This window comes from Cervus canadensis, chromosome 33 (genome assembly GCF_019320065.1).
Source record: "Cervus canadensis isolate Bull #8, Minnesota chromosome 33, ASM1932006v1, whole genome shotgun sequence".
Lineage (NCBI taxonomy): Eukaryota > Metazoa > Chordata > Mammalia > Artiodactyla > Cervidae > Cervus > Cervus canadensis.
In genome coordinates, this window is record NC_057418.1 from 15,676,600 (window position 1) to 15,700,669 (window position 24,070).

The 24,070-nt window shown below is 40.4% G+C and overlaps 1 protein-coding gene across 3 annotated transcripts in view; it reads left to right on the forward strand.

Moving 5' to 3' along the window:
• Nucleotides 1–3,276: 3,276 nt before the first annotated feature.
• Nucleotides 3,277–24,070, forward strand: part of AIG1 (androgen induced 1) — a 256,927-nt gene continuing 236,133 nt past the window's right edge. Inside the window, exons 1-2 of one of the 3 annotated variants that reach the window (XM_043457287.1) lie at nucleotides 3,277–3,547; nucleotides 3,670–4,067. In XM_043457287.1, the coding sequence (XP_043313222.1) occupies nucleotides 3,407–3,547; nucleotides 3,670–3,672 (144 nt within the window). In that variant the 5' untranslated portion in view covers nucleotides 3,277–3,406 and the 3' untranslated portion in view covers nucleotides 3,673–4,067. Of the gene's footprint in view, nucleotides 3,548–3,669; nucleotides 4,068–24,070 lie in introns of those variants that run through there. The other 2 variants (XM_043457286.1, XM_043457285.1) reach the window with 2 other exon arrangements.

A 24,070-nucleotide genomic window follows, 5' to 3' on the forward strand; every position in this document is an offset into this window, starting at 1 on the left:
ACAAGGAAGGGCATGATAAAGGGCAGAAATGGTAAAGACCTAACAGAAGCAGAAAAAAAGAGGTGGCAAGAATACACAGAAAAACTATACAAAAAGGTCTTAATAACCAGGATAACCACGATGGTGTGGTCACCCCCCTAGAGCCAGACATCCTGGAGTGTGAAGTCAAATGGGCCTTAGGAAGCATTACTGCAAACAAAGCTAGTGGAGGTGATGGAATTCCAGCTGGGCTATTTAAAATCCTAAAAGATGATGCTGTTAAAATGCTGCACTCAATATATCAGCATATTTGGAAAATGCAGCAGTGGCCACAGGACTGGAAAAGGTCAGTTTTCATTCCAATCGCAAAGAAAGGCAGTGACAAAGAATGTTCAAACCACCGTAATGCATTCATTTCACATGCTAGTAAGGTTATGCTCAAGATCAAATTGTGGTGCTAGGGAAGACTCCTGAGCGTCCCTTGGATTACAAGACCAAACAAGTCAATCCTAAAGGAAATCAACCCTGAATATTCATTGGAAGGACTGATGCTGAAGGTCCAATACTTTGGCCACCTGATGCAAAGAGCTAACGCATTGGAAAAGACCCTGATGCTGGGAAAAATCGAGGGCAAGAGAAGGGGGTGACAGAGGATGAGATGGTTAAATGGCATCACCAACTCAATGGACATGAGTTTGAGCAAGCTCCAGGAGACAGTGAAGGACAGGGAAGCCTGGTGTGCTGCAGTCCATGGGCTTGCAAAGAGTTGGACACGATTGAGTGACTGAACAACAATCTACATAAACTGTTTTGGGTCCTTCCACATGGCTTAGTTATTCGTTCATTCATTCATTTGTGCCAGTGAGAAACTCATGGATGTTTGTTAAACACTTTGGGTTGTAATGCAATACTTCATTATATCTTTTCTTGTTCAAATGGTTCCAGTTTTGGCCACTGGCAGCTCTTTCTGTTGGCTCCCATTTCCTCTGGCTTAATTCCATCTTTGGTTTTGTTGTTGTCGTTGAACACTTCCTTACTTTGTGACACCACAAAATGCTTCAGGCTTATCTTGTATGTTGCCTGCCTCGGTCGTGGACTCAACCTATTCTCCAAAAAGTCTGGTTTCTTCTTTTGGAGAATTGGAAACCTGGCTCTGGACACTGGGTTTGTTTAGGACTTTCATCTTATAATCAATGAATATATTTTCTTCAGTTTTAATTTTCTTCTCATTATATATATGTGTTCAATTTAAGCTAATTCTCTGTGTCCCATTTTTGATAGAAATAAAGGATTTTTCCAAACATGCATTAGGTTTCTTCTAATTTTAACATGAATAGGGATGGTACAGGGCTTCCCAGGAGGCTCAGTGGTAAAATATCTGCCTTTCAATGCAGGAAACAGAGCTTGATATCTGTGTCAGGAAGATCCATTGGAATAGGAAATGGCAACCCACTCCAATATTCTTGCCTGGGAATCCCGTGAACTGAGGAACCTGGTGGGCTACAGTCCATGGGGTCAGAAAGAATCAGACACGACTGAGCACGCACGCAAGGGTGATACACGGACATTTGTTCGCTGGCAGCAGAGGCCTTTTCAGCCTTACTGAGGTCCATCTGAAGTTTACGAGGCTTGTGAACTCTCACAGGAGGAAGGGGACTGTCCGCTCTGCCATTCTTCATCAGCTCAGTAAACCCAGCCATGAAAAGGCACTTCTGTCCTTTCTTCACACCTCCCACTAAAGAGCCCCAAGATTCTGCCTCTGAAAAAAGAAATTTTATATAGCAAAGTGGCAGCTGAGCAAAATACACCCTGATTCGAAGTCCCATTTTGTACCATTCCATTTTTAACACCATGTTTGTGGAATGACAAAACAAAAAGAACAGAACAAATATACACATTATTTTGCCAAAGGGTGATTTCTTTTGTTTTGAGCTACAAATAATCCCTGATAAGTGGCTTTCTCAACTAAATATGCAGTCATTACAGTGTATTTATAGTGATTAAAAATCTTTATTAGGGACTTACTTAGATTTTCAGTAGATCTGCTTTTTAATTTTGCAATTTTATGACCATGGCGCATGGACACACAATTTTTAAAAAATGCACCCAACTTCTACATGAAGATCTAATCAGGCTTTGTCAATAATGAATAGTTTTATGCTAGTAGAATCTTCTTGGAATTATCTTGATTTGGGGGACACTATAATTTCTATTAACGTAATTATAAGGCCAATTAAAAATATATACTGGGTTTCTCTATTTTGGTTAAGAGCTCGGTTGGAAAAATTCAGGAAGACATTCATGAGTTGCTACTTCACCTCCAGCACTCTGCTCACCCTGCCCAGACTCCACATTCTCTGACTCAGAGACTATTTGCAGAGGACACCTGTTTTAAATGTACCAACAGGAAATACCTATGTTGTCTTTTCATAATCTGCCGCTGCATCTGGTTAGCTGAAATGTGACGCTGCCCACGGACTGAAGCAACTTCAGTGTGACAGCATTTACTGGAAGGCGGAGGAAATCCAGTTTATATTTATTTTCCTTCTATTAAGACCTGGCATTGTAGCATAAGAGAAAATAAATAAGGAAAAGGGCAAAACCAGTTTAATTCTCATAAGATTAGTATTAAATTACATACAGGAATTTTACATCCAGACTCAGTATGATTTGCCCTTAATGCATAAACTGTTGTCTGACAATGCTTGCTTTATAACATTTTATTTATAAACGTTTTGTCCAGTCTGTCTTGTTATATATTGACAGGCTATTTATTAATATAAACCTTCAGTGGAAAAGTGCAGGGCAGTCTGCCCACTGGAATAGAGTTAACAAGGGAATTTCACGATTAACGGTAGTCTAACACTAAAATTCCATCTGGGTCCAAACGCAAGCAAGTCACAGGGGGCGGGTGGGATGCGCGGTGCGCGAGGGTTTACACCCCACGTGCACGCCTCCGACGGTGCCACTCAGCCAGCAAGTCCCCGAGCCGGACCTTTGGTCCACACTGGGGTCCCCTCCCTCCAAAGCCGGTTTCCAGGCCCCGGTGCGCGGCCCCGCGCCCGGGCAGCCCGGCAGACGCCGCGGGCCGCGGTTCCCAGGGCCGCGTGCGCGCTCCCCGAGCCCCGGCCGCCCTCGGAGGCCGCCCACCCGTTCCCGGGACTCCGAGGGGGTGCCCCCGGCCGGCTCTCCGGGGCTGGCGAAGGCAGCAGCAGAATGACGGAGATGACGAAAGAGCTGACGCCACGCCGCCCGCCCGGCCGCCGCCGGAGCCCGCACACGCCGCCCCGCCCGCGCGGTGGCCCGCGCGCTCGCGCCGGTCCCGCGGGGCGCGCGCCGCCTCCTCCCGGCCCGCCCCGCCCGGGGTTCCCACGGCGCCCGCCCGCGCCCGGCGCCGCCCTCCCCGCCGCCCAGGCCTTTGGCGAACATGGCGCTTGTCCCCTGCCAGGTGCTGCGGGTGGCCATCCTGCTGTCCTACTGCTCTATCCTCTGCAACTACAAGGCCATCGAAATGCCCTCGCATCAGACCTACGGAGGGAGCTGGAAATTCCTGACGTTCATTGATCTGGTAAGGCCGCCCCCCGCCCCTGCCCCGTCCTCCCCGCACCCGGAACCGGCGTGTGTTTGTGGGTGCGCCGGCATCTGCGCGCGTGCCGCCGGCATCCAGCCGCGTCCTCGCTTCTTCCCCAGTGACTGCGTCTCAAAGGCCCCGCTGCCCCCCGCAGCAGCACCTTCGGAAGCACCCAGCGTAGAGTACCTGTTAGCTGGGGCACGAGCGCAGATGGGTCGCAGCCAGGTGGTGGGCTCTTTGGAGGGGAACACACACCTGCTTCTAAGAGGTGCCTTGGGAAGAGTCTCCTCTTAGCAAATGGATCGGACGACCTTGATGAGGAGCGGCCTGAGACCCCTTCGACCCCCAGGATGCTCTCCAGAGCACCCACCGTGGGATCAGTTTGCAGCAGCTGGAAGACCCTGGATATCTTCGAATGACTTGGAGCTTCCTCTGAAAGGACCAGAGTCCTCCTCACAAAGAAGAGAAAGCTCCTCAGAAAGAAGAGAAATCGCCTAATAAAGTTGTCTTCCTTGTATCTGTGTTTTTGCCCCTTGTCACTAATTTTCTTCCAAACTTTGTCCTCAGAAACGTTAGAAGAGAAAGATTTTCCAAACGTATTCTTGGTGTGATGCTACACTTCTGCCTATCTTACCGTGTAAAAGTACACAGTAGTTTGCATAAGCAGCTCCTCTGTTGGCATAACATCATGGCCTTGGAAGTTGTCGTTCGTTCCCTTTTTTTTTTTTTTTCCCGACAGCTTACCACTTCTGGCACTAAAAGAGCCAGAGCATCAACCTGAGCATAAGGCTCAATAAGGACATGGGGTGGAACCTAGGAACTTCAAGGTGATAGGTGACTAAGACGAGCTCAAACACACACTAAAAGACGGTCAAGTACGAACAGAGAAAACAAAAGCGAGAAGTTCTAAGGACTAGAGAAAATGTACAACCCAGTAATCTGTCGCCAGAACTACCGCTACACAGGTTAGCTGCACAAACGAGATTGTAATCTCTTGTTGTTGACCCTTCATTTTGATGAAGAGAACTTGATACCTGTTTTGAGATACTTCCAAAAGCTGAGGATCCTTCAGAGAAATGCAGTCGGCGGGAGTTTTGTGTAGAAATACCATTTTAAATCTGTGTCTTGTTAGATACGTTCTGAGAGTAAGTCATTTTTTTCTCAGCACTCTCCAAACTGGGCACCAGGACTGCTCAGGACGCAGTGTATCAGGGGTTTCAGTTTTCAGTTCCTCAACTTCCAGCTCTTTCTTGAAACTGGTCTGCCTCTGAACATGGCTATTGCCTGCTAGTTCTCCTTTCTTCTGCCCCATTCATCCAAGGCCCAAGCACGTGACAAGGTTCTGTGCTGTATTTATCTGTTCCTTTTAGCTTTCAGAAGATAGACTGGCGTCACTAGAACTATCTTCGTATTTGCTTGAAAAACGAAGTCAGACTTGTCTCGACAGAAAGCGGTCTTGGGTTGATTAGCTCATCCACAGGCCCTGCCTTTTCTAATTTTCCATAGACTCAGTGAAACGTGCAGTCCTGAGGTTCTAATAAATATGGACCAGAGCATTAGAAATCATGTCCCCCCCAAAAAAAAGAAAAAAAAGAAATCATGTCCCTTTTCAACTGTGCAAACTTAGGTTAAAAACATTTAGATGTTATTTAAAAATACGTGCAGAGATTTTCAGAATTCTTTTTTGCTGGCTGTATGAAGAAAATCTGTCGGATCACTACCTTATCTTGTTCTTCTCGATCTCGCTTAGAGCTGGCCCAAGGAACTGCATTGAGTTGATACACTGATGAAAACCCCACCAGAACCATAGGAGCTGTGAACAGTTCTCAGAAGTGTTAGATGTAATTTTGAGGGCACAGGAGAGAATATCAGCAGGTGAGAGGGGTAGATATTGAGGGTGTCATTAACCCGCGCAAGAGATGACAGCTTCTCACACTGTGTGTTACAGAAGACTCACAAGAAACAATATATCTCTCACAACCTTTGTGTGACATGGATCTTTAGTAGAGCCCATCTGACTCAGCTTAAACTGTCATACAGTTTGTATTTTAGCATTTGGCGATTGGACCTGCCTGTTTTAAATAATGATAATCACCACAAACATGTTTTTGTCTATGAGAATTCAGGCCATGAATTCAAAATTGAAACTTTTACTTTGTTTCACGTTTAGATTCAGTTTGCATAGGGCCTTCAGCCAATCCTTCGAGCTCTATCTCTGTGGCTTTGGATTGAAATATAATAAATCCTTAGTCGAGGGTTCCTGTGAGAAAGTATAATCTAGAATATATTCAAAGAAACACTCATGCAAAGTGTTACTCTTTTTGTTATTAGAGATTTAGAGTCTTTGGCGCTTAAGCATTGTACAGCTGTTTAAACAACCAGCCTGTCAATCCCTAGTAATGGCATGAAAAGGTTAGGCTACTATAACTTACTTTTTTAATTTCCCATTTTTTGTGTGTGTTTAAGAAAATAATAAACATTATTACTTCAGTGCTTTGGACATTTTTAATGATTCTAAACTCATTAAAGCAGTTTTGGAAGAAGATTTAGCTTCTTAAAACTTCAAGGAAAAGGTCCTTTTTGTAGCCAACTTAGATCACAGAGAATCAAGACATTTATCCTGGTGGTCACACTCAGATTCCATGATGTGTGGCATCAGTAGCTCAGAAATTTCAGGCAACATGGATCTGGGAGAATATGATTATGTAGCAGTGGCCATTCCAGTCATATCTGTATCTTTCTTTGAGTATGGGAGTCATCCCAATAGAGTCAGAGCTCATGGTTAAAAACTGAAATGCATGTTATTGCTATCAGTAATCTTACCCTGTTATCGCTACTCCCTGAGAGCTTCGTTTCCTAGAATCAAAGAACAGTGAGAGAACTAAACATGCTTCAGGAAAATTCAAGTTAGTAAATGGAAATGGAACACTTGGCATGACAGGCAGAGTAATAGACCACCCCCCCAAAAAAAGAGTCTGCATCCTAATCCTTCCTGTAAATATGTGAGTTACATGGCAAAAGAATTAAGATTCCTAATCAACTGACCTTCAAAGGGAGATTTGCTCAGTTTATCTACGTTACTGCAAGGTTTCTCAAGAGTGAAGGGAGGCAGAAGAGATGAATGAGTTGGAGGAAGATGTGACAGTGGAAGAAAGTCACAGAGAGATACAACACTGCTGGCTTTGAAGATAGAGGAAGGGGCCAAGAGCCAAGGAATGTGGGAGGTGTCTACAGGCTGTAAAGGGCAAGGAAATAACCTCTGTCCCAGAGACACCAGAAGGAACACAGCTCTGCTGACACCCTGATTTTAGTCCTGTGAAACCCATTTTGGACTTCTGACCTCCAGAACCATAAAAGAATAAATCTGCATTTAAACCACTAAACTTAACGGTAATTTGTTGCAGCAGCAATAGAAAGCTCGTACACTTGGCTCTAAAGTCTGTGACCTAAAAAAAGCCTTAAATGTTATTGTACTTATGCGGTGACTTAAATAGTTCTTTATGTATATTAGACAATTGGTTAATTTTAGTTTTAACCAAAATACAGGTTTTTCCCTTCTGCATTCGTGAAACTGCACTGGGGAGACATATATGTGACAACGGGCAATATGAGAATCTGTAAAAGTAGAATAGCTTCGGAAAAGCTAGGCCTTTTCTTTACTGTGAAGTATTTTAGAAATTATCATTGTGCAACATGCCATGCAAGGAGGAATACTCTTAACTGGAAATAAACTGGAAAGAAAAAAATATTGAACTGACTACTCTTCAGATATTTTCTTAACTAGTATTACAGCTGATGAATTTTCTTCAAATGATGTAGATTCATTCACTTATTCACTAATCAAGAAATTTCCCATGTTATATAATAATTGACCCTCCACATGATAGAAATGAAGAATCAGAATCAAACCAACATAAATAAAAGAAAAGAGAAACCAGATGGTGAGGCTCAGAGTAGTACTGGAATACAATGGGAACGGGGGTGGGGGGAGTGGTTAGTAAACATCTGAATAGATGGAATCTTTCCACGTGTTCAGTAAGTATTCTTTCCTTGTGTGTCCTCCTATATAACCATTCAAAATACTGTGGATTTTTGGAAATATATCAATCAGAATTTTATTGAGCTCTATATGATAGAATGTCTAAACCATGAATGAGAATCAACTTCTTTGAAAAACATGAACTGGGCATTTGTTATAAAAAAATTATGATAGACTTTGGATTTAAGACGCTTTGATTTTTAAAAATTGAAACAGAAATGTGATGATCTGACCCCATTTGCTCTAGTTCGTGGTTCTCACCGTTTGGAGGGTTATCATGTCTTGCGTGTGTGCTTGCTTAGTTGTGTCCAACTCTTTGTGACCCGGTGGACTAAGAATACTGGAGTGGGTTTGCCATTTCCTACTCCAGGGGATCTACCTGACCTAGGGATCAAACCCATACCTGCTGCGTCTGTTGCAGTGGCAGGTGGATTCTTTCTCACTGAACCACCTGGGAAGCCCCGTCATGTCTTAGGGCTCCATTATACTCATTATTTCTGCTGTACTGACTTTCCATTCATGCACAGGCATGAATGTTGGTGAGGCCCTACCTCCTCAAAGTGTGGTCTGAGGACCAGAAGTGATCTTATCTGGGAGCCTCCTAAAAATTTGGAACCTCCGGCTCCACCCCAGTCTTTCTGAATAAGCATTTACCTGTTAATAAGATCATTCTGTGATTCTTTTGCACATTCCAGTTTGAAAAATACTGCTCTAGGCCACACTGTTTCTGTTTTGCATTTACTATGGAATAGCTTGTAGAAAACAGCCTTCATATATTAATTCTGCCTACTGTATTTAAAACATTTACGCATACTTCAAAATATATTTAATTATGTCACTTTTATTGTGACATGGTTAAAACGCTGTTGTAAAAAAAAAATGCCAACTTTAAGAGAAAGAGAAAAATATGTATTTGGCATCAAGGATAGGTTGTTTGTTGCAACTGAGAAACAAATTTGGCTAATCTTCAGGGAAACCAAGTGAAAAAGAATACATGTTTGATTGCATTGTCTCTATTGTTGGAATAAAGGAAGCATAACAGTTTATCAGGAAAAATACAATTCTTTCCAGACAACTGACTTTGCAAGGTTCTTTAGCACTCAGCTAGTCATATAAATAACCTTGGGTAGCATAGCAGATAATGCCTTTGATTATTTTCTAGCAGATTATCTATGGAAATATTCTTATAGTTTATTTTTTTTAATATTATAATTTTATGAAAACCAAAGGCATGGTCTTCTGTTTTGACTGGGTGAAGGCATTTTTGCAGAGGTTTGAGGTAATACAATCTGGGTACTTATTTTTGTTATCTAAATCTGTTTTGCAAAAGAATTTAAGAAAACCACAGAGTGAGCAGGATAAATAAGAGCTCAGATGTGGAAAAGCTTGGGGTGTTCAAAGAACAGGAAATGGTCAAGTATACCTGGAGGATACATTTTTTTCTTTTAGACATGCTAAGAATTTTTGACCTTTAAAAATATTTAAAAGGGAGAATAAACAGCATAAGTATACTAAAGGATGCATTTGAGTTTGTCTTACATTTTCTTATATACTTGTAAGAAAATATTCTTGACTGTAGTCCATGGCTTAATTTCAAATAGGAAATAAAATATCTTGAGAGGAGAGTCTATATACCATTATGTAACTATGATATTTAGCTTTGCCAGTCAAAACCACAGAGTGCCATGTGAAGGCCAGTAGTTCATTGAGTAGTCTGAACAAAATTAGGCAGGTTTGTTTTGTTCGATATTATACGAAGAGGGTGAAACTGCAATTTTTTTTTTTTTCAGTGCAATCAGACTTGACCCTAAATGCATATAAACGTCAAGGATTAAATAATGCTTTTTCCTAACCTGGGGGAAGAATTTTGAGTAGGATACTTTGCACAGAGTTCTCTTCCCTCTCTTTGAAAGTGTTTCTTTTGGATCAAACATAAAATAGGGGCCTGGATTTGTCAGAGTTGGGGAAATAGTTGATGATATAATCACTCATTCCCTTTCTTAGTTGCAAATGTTATTGAAATTACAGAGTCATCTGACCATGCTGAGGTCACTTCTTTTCCCATCTCTGCCATTCCCCGTGTCTGGTATAACATTTAGCAAAATTGGTAGCTGCTCTTGAGGCTTTCATTTGTTTCTCTGTGTTCCCCTGAAATGTCACATGTTTCTGTGGAAGTGTGAACAATAGTACAGTTTTCCATATTGAATCAGATGTTCCCGTGATCCAAGCACACTTGGAAAAATCTTACTGCTTAGGATTCCATAACAACATAGCTTTGTGTCTAGCAGTCTGTGGCTAGACAGTTAAAGGGCCCCTGTCTCCTCTGCCTGGTAGTCCTGCCGGAGGAGAGTGAGTGCAGGGCTCTCCTGATGCACATGAGAAGACCCCTGATGCAGATCCATCGTGGAGGCCAGCAAGATATGGGATGTTGCTTTGGTAGGCTGGGTCAAATAGGCTGATGCAGAATCACCAGAGAAATTGCTGGAATTCACCAGGTGGCAAGAATGCTGTCATTTTGAATCTTGAGCAAATGGCATGTGTTCAAGACAATGCTTTAGAAGCATGAAATTCTAAAAAGTCATTGAGATAATAGTTTAGCCCCTTCGTGTTGACTTTATATTTAGACCTGTCAGGATGTGTTATAACTTAACAATTTAATTTCAAATCAACACAAAGAATTCCAGAAAATTTGTACAATTCTGTTGCATAGAATTCCATAGCCTGCGTGCTTGCTTAGGCGTGTTCAACTCTTTGCAACCCCATAGATTGTAGCCCACCAGTCTCCTCTGTCTGTGGGATTATCCCACCAAGAATACTGGAGTGGGTTGCCATTTCCTCTTCCAGGGAATCTTCCCAACCCAGAGGTTGAACCCATGTCTCCTGTGGCTCCTGCCTTGGCAGGTGGACCATTGAGCCACCTGGGAATCATGTAGCCACCACCACAATCACTTAAAAATATTAAAATATTTTCCTGTGATACCCCCTTATAGTCAAACCCTCCTCCTGAATCTTAACAACCACAGGGTTTTTTTTTTTTCTATCCTTATAGTTTTGCTTTTTCTAGAAATACATACATATATATATAAACATATATAAAGCATATGGTATATAGCCTTTGAATCTGGCTCTTTTCATTTAGCATAATGCATTTCAGATTCATTCACATTGCTGTGTGTATCCATAGTTTGTTCCATTTTAATGCTGAGTAGTATTTCATGGCATTGATATATTGCTTTGTTGATTCACTGATAAACTGAAGTGCATTTGAGTTTTTTTTTCCTAGTTTGGAGTGATTGTAAGAAAAGCTGCTATAAATATTTGCGCAAGTTTTGTATGAACATGAGTTTTCATTTTTTCTGGGAGTGGAGTCACTTGGTTATATAGCAATGATATGTTTAGCTTGATGAGAAACTGCCAAACGTTTTCCAGAGTGGTTGCGTCCTGTTGCACTGCCTTCAGCAGTTTATGAGAGTTCCCGTTGCTCTGTGTCCTCGTCTGTGTATGGCCTTGTCAGATGTCTTCTACTTTAGCTGTTCTAATTGGTGTGCAGTGTTATCTCATTGTGGCTTTAATTTGCATCTTCCTGGGGACTTCCCTGGTGGCTCAGACAGTAAAGCATCTGTCTACAATGCGGGAGACCTGGGTTCGATCCCTGGGTCGGGAACATCCCGTGGTGAAGGAAATGGCAGCCCACTCCAGTACTCTTGCCTGGAAAATCCCATGGACGACGGAGCCTGGTAGGCTACAGTCTATGGGGTCGCAAAGAGTCGGACACAACTGAGCAACTCCACTACCACCACCACATGACTAATGATGTTAAGCCTCTTTTCTGTACATCCTTATCATATATATATCTTCTTTCCAAGTACTTGTTCAAATCTTTTGCCCATTTTAAGAAAAGATTGTTTTATTATTGTTAAGCTTAGAGAGTTTTTGTGTATGCTAAATAGAAGTTCTTTGTCAAATATGTAATTTGCGAACATTTTCTTGCTCTCTGGGGCTATCTTTACATTTTGTTAGTAGAGACAGTCCCCGATTTACATTGGTTCAACTTTATGGTTTTTTGATGGTATGAAAGCATTGCACATTCAGTGAAAGTGAAAGTTGCTCAGTCGTTTCCGACTCTTTGTGACCCCATGGACTATACAGTCCAGGGAATTCTCCAGGCCAGAATACTGGAATGGGTAGCTGTTCCCTTCTCCAGGGGATCTTCCCAACCCAGGGATTGAACCCAGGTCTCCCGCATTGTTGGCAGGTTCTTTACCAGCTGAGCCGCAAAGGAAGCCCTCATTTTACTTACAAGTGAGCAGTTATGGGTGATCAAGGGCTCAGACTCTCCTCTAGCAGCTTCGTTTGCTTAAGCAAAAGGGAAGAAAGGAAAGGAACACTCATACAGAGGTGGATATCACCAGCGTGAACCCCACCATTCTGTATGTGAACCCCGCCATTCTGGATGTGAACCCCGCCATTCTGGATGTGAGGCCACTTGGAAATACAAGCAAGCCTGAGGGGCTCAGAGCCCTGCGTTGGTTGGGACAGGACGCAGGTAGTTAACATCTAGGAGCAGAGTCAGGAAGCCAGCATTCACATCCTGTCTGCATTGACAGCAGAAGCCAGGGCAAGATGCTTTACTATGCCGACCCTTGCTTTGTTTATAAACATGGGATTGTGCCTTTCTCAAAGGATGCGTGCAAGATTAAATGAGATGTTACACATTCAGTAGAAATTGTAATAGTTGTCAGTTTTGATATCTTCCTGGGTTAGTGATACGTAGTACGATATGCTCTTGTGATGCTGGGCAGGGTAGCTAGCAAGCCTCAGCTCCCCGTCAGCCATGGGGTCAGGAAGGCAAACAACTGATACACTTAAAACCATTCTGTATCCACACAGCCATTCCATTTTTCACTTTCAGAAGATTATCCAATAAATTACATGAGACGTTCAACACTTTATTATAAAATAAGCTTTGGGTTAGCTTATTTTTCCCAACTGTAGGCTAATGTAAGTATCGTGAGCACGTTTAAGGCAGGCTAGGCTCAGCTATGATGTTTGATAGGTTGTGCATATTAAATGCTTTTTCAGCTAAGGCAATATTTTCACCTTACCATGAGTTTGTCATGGTATGGGTGCACCACACTTTCTTTAATCATTCATCCATTGAAAGTAATCTGGCTTGTTTCTACTTTCGAGCTATTATGAATAAAGCTGCTATGAACACTCATGTACAGGTTTTTGTGTGAACATAAGTTTTTATTTCTCTGTCATACATGTCCAAGAGGGCAATTTCTGGGTTTTATCATGGCTGCAATTTTAGTTTTAAAAGAAACTATCCAGGACCACCGAATAGCTATACCATTTTACATTTCCACCAGCAATGTGCGAGTGATAGTTTCCCCGCATCTTGCCAGTTATATGGTGGTGTCAATATTTTGAAATTTTGGCCATTTTAACTGATGTGTAGTGCCCTCATTGTGGTTATAATTTGCATTTCTCAAGTGGCTAATAATCTTGAACATCTTTTCCTGTCTTACTTGCCATGTGTATATCCTCTTTAGTGAAACAAATAGTATTCTTTTGTTAAATTTTACTTTCTGGTTGTTTATCATTAGTATATAGAGATATAATTGATTTTTACATACTGACCTTATATCCTGTGACTTTGCTAACTTACTTATTCATTCTATGAGCTTTGTGTGAATTTCTTGGGAGTTTTTTTTTTTTAATGTAGACAATCATATCATCCGCTAATAGGGACAGTTTTCTTCCTTTCTAATCATCATGCCTTTTATTTCTTTTTCATGTTTTATTGCCTGGTTTAAGACTTCTAATATGATATTCATCATATGCATTGAGAGTGGATAGTCTTGTCATTTCACTTTTAGGGGGACATTTTTTTGCACTTAAGTATAATATTAGCTATAGATTTTTTGCATACCCCTTTATCACTCTGAGCACAATTCCTATTTCTTGTTTACTGAGAAGCTTTTTAAAAAAATATCATAAATGGATGTTGAATTTTGTCATGTGACTTTAACTGCATCTATTGATATGTTAATATGACTTTTTTCCTCTTAACATTGATTGATTTTTGGATATTAAGTTGATATTGCTTTCCCAGGGTGAATGCACTTGATTGTGGTATATTGTCCTTTTTATATATTGCTGAATTTGATTTGCTTGCATTTTGTTGATTTTACCTCTCTGTTAATGAGGAATATTTGTCTGTAGTTTTGGGGTTTTTGGTTTTTTTTTTTGGCCTGACTTTGATAGTACTGTAATGGTTTAGCCTTATTCCTCCTTGATGTTCTGGAAGAAGACTGAGTAAATTTGGTATTACTTCCTCCTGAAATTTGTGATAGAATTTACAAGAGAAAATCACTGAGCCTGAAGTTTTCTTTGTTGAAAATTCAGTTTGGTTTATTTCAAGACATAGGACTATCCAGGTTATTTCTTTTGTTTTGAGATGTGATAGTTTATATCTTTCAGGGAATTGATCCATTTCATCTAATATCAACATTCTCTCCTTTTCTTTCATTGTCTTTAGGGTCTGTAGTGATAATCAAAGTTCATTCCTGTTATTGGGAATCTGTATCTTTTTTCTTCATTAGTATGGCTAAGGACTTCTCAGTTTTGTGTATTTTTTCCAAGATCAAATTTTGGTTTTATTGGCTTTGTTCTATTGTTTTTCTTTTTTTCAGTTTCACTGATTTCTGCTTTTAAACTTTATTACTTTCTCCCTTCTGTTTGTTTTGGGTTTAATTGGTTTTTCTTTTATTAGTTTTCTAATGTGGAAACAGATTATTTATTAAATTGAGTTCTTTTTCTTTTGTAATATTTAATACTGCTTTAGTTTCATCTTACAAATTTTAATACACTTTATTTTCATTGTCATTCATTTAAAAATATTTTAATATTTCCTTTGAAATTAAAAAAATTATTAAGACTTCTTTTTTTTAGAGCAGTTTTAGGTTCACAGCAAAATTGAGGGAATGTAGGGAGGTTTCCTGTATACCCCTTGCCCTCACCAGAGTCTTTCTATTTTACAATGGGTTATTTAAACACATGCTGTTTAATTTATACATTTTTGGCTATATCTCAGATATGTTTCTGTCATTTTTCTAGTTTAATTTCATTCTGATCAGAAATCATTTTCTGCATGATTTCACTTCTTTTAAATTTGTTAAGTTTGTTTTTATGGCCTAGAATATGGACTGTCATGTTAAATATTCTATGTACACTTGAATGTCAATTACATTAAGTTAGTGAATAATGTTGATCAGGTCCCCTATATCTTTCTGATTTTCTGTGTGGCTCAGAGGTTAAACCATCTGCCTGCAATGCAGGAGACCTGAGTTCGATCCCTGGGTCGGAAAGATCCCCTGGAGGAGGAAATGGCAACCCACTCCAGTATTCTTGCCTGGAGAATCCCGTGGATGGAGGAGCCTGGTGGGCTACAGTCCACAGGGTCGCAGAGAGTCGGACACGACGAGCGACTTCACTTTCACTCTCTTTTTACCTGAGAGAGGAACCCTGAAGTCTCTGAGTGTAGTTTTGGGTTTGTCTACTTCTTGTTCAGTTTTATCAGTTTTACTTCACATATTTTGGGGCATATATTTTGTTAAGTACATACACATTTAGCAATGCTGTATATTTTGATGAATTATTTATTTCATGATTATAAATATTCTTCTTTTTCCTTGATAATTTTCCTTGTTCCAAAGTTTGCTTTGCCTGATACTAACATAACTTTCCTGATTTTCTTTTGATAAATGTTGGATTGTATATTTTTTCATCCTTTTACTTTTTTATCTATAGTGATATATTTAAAGTGGATTGTTTTGTTGACAACACATTGAGTCTTATTTTTTAATCTCTATACTTTAGTAGATACCACGTACATTTAATTATTGAAATGGTTAGATTTAGATCTGTCATTTATTATTTTCTTTTTCTTACCCTTTTTTCCCCTCATTCCCCATTTCCTGCCTTCTACTGGTTTATTTTTTAGTATTCATTTTAACTTCACTATTGGCTATTTGGATCATCTCTTTGTATTATTATAGTTGCTGTTCTTTGGATTACTGAACACACAACTTACTTTACATACTCTAGAGTGAACTGTTTACCATTTCAATTAAAACATTCAAACCTTACCGCTTCACTCTCCCCACTTGGTTGTCATATTAAGTACACCCATATAACTTGAGAAATCCACAGAGAGTGTTATAAGTTTTGCTGTCAAGTCAAACATTTTAAATAACTTGGTTAGGTAAAATTGTTTATTGACCCAGATATTTACCATTTCTATTGTTCTTCTTTCAGCCCTTGTGTCCATATTTCTTTCTGATGTCATTTCCTGTAAGCCTGAGAATTTTTTTTTTAGTATCTCCTTAATATTGGTTCTACTGGGAACAAATTATATATTTTAGTTTTCCTTAATCAGAGAGTTCCTCCTAGTTTTGTTTTCAGTCCCAAAAGATATTCTCACTGGATATAAAATTCTGTTTAATTGTTCTTTTATCACTTGAAAGATGTTGTGCCACAGTCTTCTGGCTTCTGTGATTTCTGATGTGAAGTCTGCAGTCACCCAAACCATTGCTCCCTTGAATGTAATGTGTTATTTTCCTCTGGCTTGCTTGAAGTTTTTTCCCTTTATCTTTAATTTTCAGCAGTTTAATTATAATGTGTCTGGCCATGTTTTTATGAGTTTACCCTATTAGGGATTTGCTGAAGAGCCTCTTGATGAAAGTGAAAGGGGAGAGTGAAAAAGTTGGCTTAAAGCTCAACATTCAGAAAACTAAGATCATGGCATCTGGTCCCATCACCTCATGGCAAATAGATGGGGAAACAGTGGAAACAGTGGCTGACTTTATTTTTCTGGGCTCCAAAATCACTGCAGATGGTGACTGCAGCCATGAAATTAAAAGACGCTTACTCCTTGGAAGGAAAGTTATGACCAACCTAGACAGCATATTGAAAAGCAGAGACATTACTTTGTCAATGAAGGTCCATATAGTCAAGGTTGTGGTTTTTCGAGTAGTCATGTATGGGCTTCCCTGGTAGCTCAGATGGTAAAGAATCTGCCTGCAATGTGGGAGACCCGGGTTCGATCCCTGGGTTGGGAAGATCCCCTGGATTAGGAAATGGCAACCCACTCCAGTATTCTTGCCTGGAGAATTCCATGGACCGAGAAGCCTGGAGGGTTTAGTCCATGGGGTTGCAAAGAATCGGACATGACTGAGTGGCTAACGTGCGTGTATGGATGTGAGAGTTAGACTATAAAGAAAGCTGAGCACTGAAGAATTGATGCTTTTGAACTGTGGTGTTGGAAAAGACTCTTGAGAGTCCCTTGGACTGCAAGGAGATCCAACCAGTCCATCCTAAAGGAGATCAGTCCTGGGTGTTTATTGGAAGGACTGATGTTGAAGCTGAAACGCCAATACTTTGGCCACCTGATGTGAAGAGCTGATTCATTTCAAAAGACCCTGATGCTGGGAACGCTTGAGGGCAGGAGGAGAAGGGGATGACAGAGGATGAGATGGTTGGATGGCATCACCAACTCGATGGACATGGATTTGGGTAGACTCCGGGAGTTGGTGATGGACAGGGAGGCCTGGTGTGCTGCGGTTCATGGGGTCGCAGAGAGTAGGACACGACTGAGCGACTGAACTAAACTTAACTGAACCTCTTGAATCTGCAATCTTTAACCCAGTTTGAAAAGTTTTCAATCATTATTTCTTCAAATATTCTTTCTGCATCCATCTGTCTCTTTTATTTCTTCTTCTCAGACTCCATTGATATGAAGATCTACATTTTGATTATTGTCCCACAGGTTTCTGAGGACTTCGGTCCCCGCCCCCCGCCGCCCCATCTTTTTTTCCTCTCTGTTCTTTAGGTTCTGTGTTTTCTATTGATTTATCTCCAAATTCAGTGACTGTTTCCTTTGTTGTCTACATTCTGCTACTAAAAACATCCAGTGAGTTTTTAAATTTCAGCTTTTGTCTTTTTCAGCTCTAAAATTTCTTCTTTTCTTCATAACTTCTACTTCTCAATTAAGCATCTCTATCTTTTATTCTTTTAAACAATGTTCACCTTTACCTTATTGACGACTGTTGAAGAGCTGCTCTAAAGTCCTTGCGTGACAATTCCAACATCTCTGCCAACCTGGAATAAGTATTTGTTAATTGTCTTTTGCCTTGAATATTGATCAGATTAATGTCCTTTGGAAAATGGTTTTCTGTTTGATTGTTTAGGAGGCAATCAATCAACTTAGGTTCAAACTTCATATTCTGTCTCATAGTGGTTCTGATGTCAGCTGAAATTTCAAATACCATGCCAGGATTTTTGGATCTGGAGCTTATACTGCTCAGGAGTTAGTCTAGATCTAGTGTAATGGTCTCTATGGTAGTTTATGTCTTGACACCTCTGCTGAGCCTCTTTAGGTTTGTTCTGGTCAGGTCCAGGCCTTATGTTAGTTCATAACACAGACTTAGGAATTGCTTCTTTTCATCTGTCTTCTCTCCATGAGTTCTTCCACGCTCTACAACTCTCACGTGCTCTTTTTCTTGGTTCCTGTGGTCAGAAGGATGGAGTCCTCTTAGAATTTTAGCCTCCCATGCCATTGTGCAGCCTACACAATTGGAGCTTTCTTATAGACAAGCAGCAGGAGAACCCTTTGTAAGAAGGTCTTTTCCCAGTTCCCCTGGCTGGAAAGATGGGCTTTTCTTGGGGTTTCAGGTACCTGTGCTGTTGCCAGTGAAGCTCTCTATCTGCTTCAGGGCAAAGCTGAGAGTGAAATAAAAGGTGGAAAAAAAATATTCAGAGTCTCCAGCACACAAGAGTCATTTCCCCAGACCTCTGGCTGGGAAAAAGGCGATTCTCCTGGAGTTCTGGCTGTCTGTGCTTGCTGCATAATTCCAGGATTCGACTTACCCTCAAGTTAATTCTAGGGGAGAAAGGACAGTAAAACTCCATGAATGTCACACATTATGGGTCTTTATTTAAGTTTTCCCTCTAATTCTTGATACACCTGGTATGTGTACTTTTCAAAGTCTTCAAGTAGTTGGTTTTTGTATTTTGTTAGGAGTTTTAGTTGTACTCAGTGGGAATGATGGGCTGCAATCAGCTTTCTTCATCTTGGCTGACACCAGAAACAGCTTATATATCATTTTATTACCTGTTTCCCACCTAGAATATTTTGACATAATTCTATATCATCATATATTCTTCCATAACATCATTTTTAATGACTGCATATTCCTTCCTATGGGAGTTTATATTACTGATTGTCTTAGTGGATATATGGATAGATAAATCTTAACACACATCTGTGATTATTTTCTTAGGATAAATTCTTAGAGGCAGAGTTGATTTGCAAAGTCCTTAAAAGAGTATCTTAACTTTAGGTCAATCAAGTTATAGTCTGTCCAATATTTATTTATTTCTCTATTAATGCTCACACATTTTTTATGAATAGAAATATGTCAGTGATCACTCGATACTTCAGTCTCACAGTTTCCTGTCCAGGAGATGCTCTGCAAATATTTCATTAGTTCAGTTCAGTCACTCAGTCGTGTCTGACTTTCTGCGACCCCATGAACCGCAGCACGCCAGGCCTCCCTGTCCATCACCAACTCCCGGAGTTCACCCAAACCCATGTCCATTGAGTCAGTGATGCCATCCAACCATCTCATCCTCTGTCATCCCCTTCTCCTCCTGCCCCCAATCCTTCCCAGCATCAGGGTCTTTTCAGATGAGTCAGCTCTTCGCATCAGGTGGCCAAAGTATTGGAGTTTCAGCTTCAACATTAGTCCTTCCAATGAACACCCAGGACTGATCTCCTTTAGGATGGACTGGTTGGATCTCCTTGCAGTCCAAGGGACTCTCAAGAATCTTCTCCAACACCATAGTTCAAAAGCATAGATTCTTCTGCGCTCAGCTTTCTTTATAGTCCAACTCTCACATCCATACATGACCACTGGAAAAACCGTAGCCTTGACCAGACGGACCTTTGTTGGCAAAGTAATGTCTCTGCTTTTTAATAAGCTGTCTAGGTTGGTCATAACTTACCTTAGGAGTAAGTATCTTTTAATTTCATTGCTGCAGTCACCATCTGCAGTGATTTTGGAGCCCAGAAAAATAAAGTGAGCCACTGTTTCCACTGTTTCCCCATCTATTTGCCATGAGGTGATGGGACCAGATGCCATGATCTTAGTTTTCTGAATGTTGAGCTTTAAGCCAACTTTTTCACTCTCCTCTTTCACTTTCATCAAGAGGCCCTTTAGTTCTTCTTCACTTTCTGCCATAAGGGTGGTGTCATCTGCATATCTGAGGTTATTGATATTTCTCCTGGCAATCTTGATTCCAGCTTGTGCTTCTTCCAGCCCAGCATTTCTCATGATGTACTCTGCATATAAGTTAAATAAGCAGGGTGACAATATACAGCCTTGACGTACTCCTTTTCCTATTTGGAACCAGTCTGTTGTTCCATGTCCAGTTCTAACTGTTGCTTCCTGACCATTATCTCATAAATATAAGTGAATAGTTGTCTTTGACTGTTTCTAAAACCCAGTGGTATTAGACACATTTAATATGGGCTTATAAATGCTTAAGGCAAATATAAATCTTTAAGTGCCTAAAGATTCTGTCATAATTAGGATGGAATTGACATGGCTGAAGTGAATAATATAGCTTTCTATACACTGTAATCATGGGTTTGCTTGTGCATTCCATTCATCTTGCATTGAAATTGTACTTTAGCTGAGTCATGAATGATTTATTAGATTCAGATTGAAAAGTCAACATTAGGAGTCGGAGGAAAGTGTGTTTGCTGTAGCATTACCCATCTTTTTCTTTGTAATTATACTTACACAATGTTACTATTTCTAAAAAGACATGTAAACATTCCTGTCTGACTCTGCAACCCCAGGGACTGTGTAGCTCACCAGGCTCCTCTGTCCATGGAATTCTCCAGGCAAAAATACTAGAGTGGGTTGCCATTCTCTTCTCCAGGGATTCTTCCTGACCCAGGAATCAAACTTGGGTCTCCTGCATTGTAGGAGATTCTTTGCCATCTGAGCCACAGGGAATCCCTACATGAACATTAAGAATTCATATAGAATGGGAAAGTATCCTCTTCTAGAATATTAAAGCATTGTTCTATGCCAGAATAGATAACTTCTGTATCAGCCTAGGCACTACAGAGAAGAGAGATGGGACACTTAAACTGAGTAATTTAAATGAATTTAGGGGAGGAATGATTTACAAGGATGGACAGGGTGTAGCGAAGTCACACAAAACAGCACAGAACTTGTGGCCTAGTAATAAGGGTAGGTTACCACTGCAAGGCCTGAGCGGTGACCTTTGTTCCTCATCCAGCCTGCAAAACAGAACAAACATCTCAAGGTTCTTTTTCTATCTCTGTCTGATTTTCTGCCAGTACTCCTTGTCAGTTAAACATTACAGGAGGTCAAAGGGTGAGAAAGCCTCTTGATGCTATCTACCAGGGTGCATGTAGGAAAAATTATGGAATTTAAACCCCCTACCACAAGTGCATTCAGATGTCTGGTTAATTTGTAACCTCTTGTATTTAATGAAGGAAAATTTTTGTCTCAGAAGGTACTAATTTATAGTTGAATATAGAAAATGATCATTCTTGACATATGAAATTTTTAGCAAAATACACTGTACATTTACTGGAGTATATGCAACATATTATACCTATTAAATAGAGGTGTTATAGCGTAAGAGGTGAGTGCTTGTTTATAGAAGTCAGATTGAATTTGAATCCCGACCTCTTCATCTGCCAGTTATCTGACTCTGGGTCAATTTATTCCCATCTCTAAGGCCTAATGTTGTTATTGCTATTGCTTTTACTTTATTAAATGGGAATGATAATAGTGTCCATCACATAGAGTTGTGAGTATTAAATGTATTAATGTTTGTTAATTGCACAACCCAATGCCTGGCACATACCAGTTAGTTAATAAATGTTATCTTCTTGTTGTTCAGTCACTAAGTTGTGTCTGACTCCTTGGGACCCCAAGGGCTGCAGCACACCAGGCTCCCCTGTCCTTCACCATCTCCCAGAGTTTGCTCAAATTCATGTCAGTTGAGTCAGTGATGCTACCTAACCACCTAATCCTCTGCCGCCCCCTTTTCTTTTGTGCCTTCAATCTTTCCCAGCATCAGGATCTTTTCCAGTGAGTCAGCTCTTTGCATCAGGTGGTCAAAGTATTGGAGCCTCAGCTTCAGCAACAGTCCTTCCAATGAATATTCAGAGTTGATTTCCTTTAGGCTTGATTGGTTTGATCTCTTTGCAGTCCAAAGGGACTCTTAAGAGTCTTCTCCAGCACCACAGTTCAAAGGCATCCATTTTTCAGTGCTCAGCCTTCTTTATGGTCCAACTCTCACATCTGTACATGACTACTGGGAAAACCGTAGCTTTGACTGTATGGACCTTTGTCAGCAAAGTGATGTCGCTGGTTTTTAATATGCCGTCTAGGTTTTTCATAGCTTCTCTTCCAATGAGCAAGTGTCTTTTAATTTCATTACTGCAGTCCAAAATTCCACACTGATTTTGGAGCCCAAGAAAATAAAATCTGTCACTAATTGTTTAATTTAGCATTTGGAAAGAATAGATAATTTAGTGATTAAGTGCACAGGCTCCAGAGTCAAATCTCTTGGGTCAGCAGCCTAGTCCTGCCTCTGAGTCTTTCCTTGGAGAAGCCATGTTTGGTGACCTCATTTCTTCATCAGAAAATGGAGGATTATGTATTATATAATAATATAAAATTAAGGATCATCAGAAAATTGAGGATGATGTATATATATTGTATAATCATATAAAAAATTTAGAATTAACAGTCAGCCTGGTTTCACAGTCTGAATGGGTAAGTCCCGTGAAAGCTAGTGAAATTATCTCCCAATATGTAGTCAACAGCCCTCCATATCTGTTGGTGTAAAACCTGAGATGATAGTACTGAAGCTGTTTTCCTGTTTCCGATTCAGGGATAAAGTTGTCTGGAAAGACTTCTCTTTTTTTATTCATTTTTTTCTACTTTATTTTTGATTAACATACGTTAAATTTGATTTTTTGTGTATATAGTTCTGTTTTAACACATGCATAGATTTGTGTAACTGCCACTGTGATCAAGATATAGAACACTTCCATTGTCCCATAAACTCCATCATGCTATTTATTTGAAGTCCACCCTCCCCCAATTCCTAACCGTTGTTCCATTCTCCATCACTGTATTTTTACCCTTTCAAAAATGTAATAGAAATGGAAGCATACAGTTTGTAATGTTTTGAGATCACCTTGGAAGGACTTCTTCTTCATTCCAGTGACGTGGATCTGAAAGGCGGCCAAAGTGATGCCTAACTGGTGTCTGTAAAACCCAGAAAACAAGTAGGCAAGAAGGAAGTAGGAAAAGGACTAACAGAAGTGCATTGCATTCTGAGAAATATCGTATACACAAACCAAGTGGTGTAGGTTTCAACTAATAAGCAGTAGTGTACTCTTGGATTTACAGTTTCTTTTTCATGAACTCCATTACTTCAGAGTGATAGAGAATCAACCCATGAAGTGTGGCAAAATGCCTTCTCAACGGGCAAATGCTCACTACTTGGAAGGCTTTTAAAATACTACTGAATTGAGCTAAAATTATACATATACATTATTCAGTTCAGTTCAGTCGCTCAGTCATGTCCGACTCTTTGTGACCCCATGGACTGCAGCACTCCAGGCTTCCCTGTCCATCACCAACTCCCAGAGCTTACTCAAACTCATGTCTATCGAGTTGGTGATGCCATCCAACCATCTCATCCTCTGTCATCCTCTTCTCTTCCTGCCTTCAGTCTTTCCCAGCATCAGGGTCTCTTCCAATGAGTCAGTTGTTCTTCGCATCAGGTGGCCAAAGTATTGGAGTTTCAGCTTCAGCATCAGTCCTTCCAATGAATATTCAGGACTGATTTCCTTTAGGATCGACTGGTTGGATCAATACAATAATAATTATACATTATTATTTGACCATAATTCTGGGGCTAGAGGAGCACTGAAGTAAAAGAATGACCCGCAGATCAATCTACATGTATTATCTGTTGGAAAAATATTAGTCTTAGATAAATCTTTTTGTTGTTGTTCCAAACTGAGTAAATAGAGAAACAAAACCTACTTATATACACCCTTGAAAATTACTGCATAACACTGGAAACAGAAGTGAAAGTGAAAGTTGCTCCGTCGTGTCAGGGACTTTGCAACCCCACGGACCACAGTCCCTGGAATTCCCCAGGCCAGAATACTGGAGTGGGTAGCCTTTCCCTTCTCCAGGGGATCTTCCCAACCCAGGCATTGAACCCAGGTCTCCCACATTGCGGGTGGGTTCTTTACCACCTGAGCCACAAGGGAAGCCCAGGAATACCAGAGTGGGTATCCTATCCCTTCTCCAGCAGATCTTCCCGGCCCAGGAATCAAACTGGGA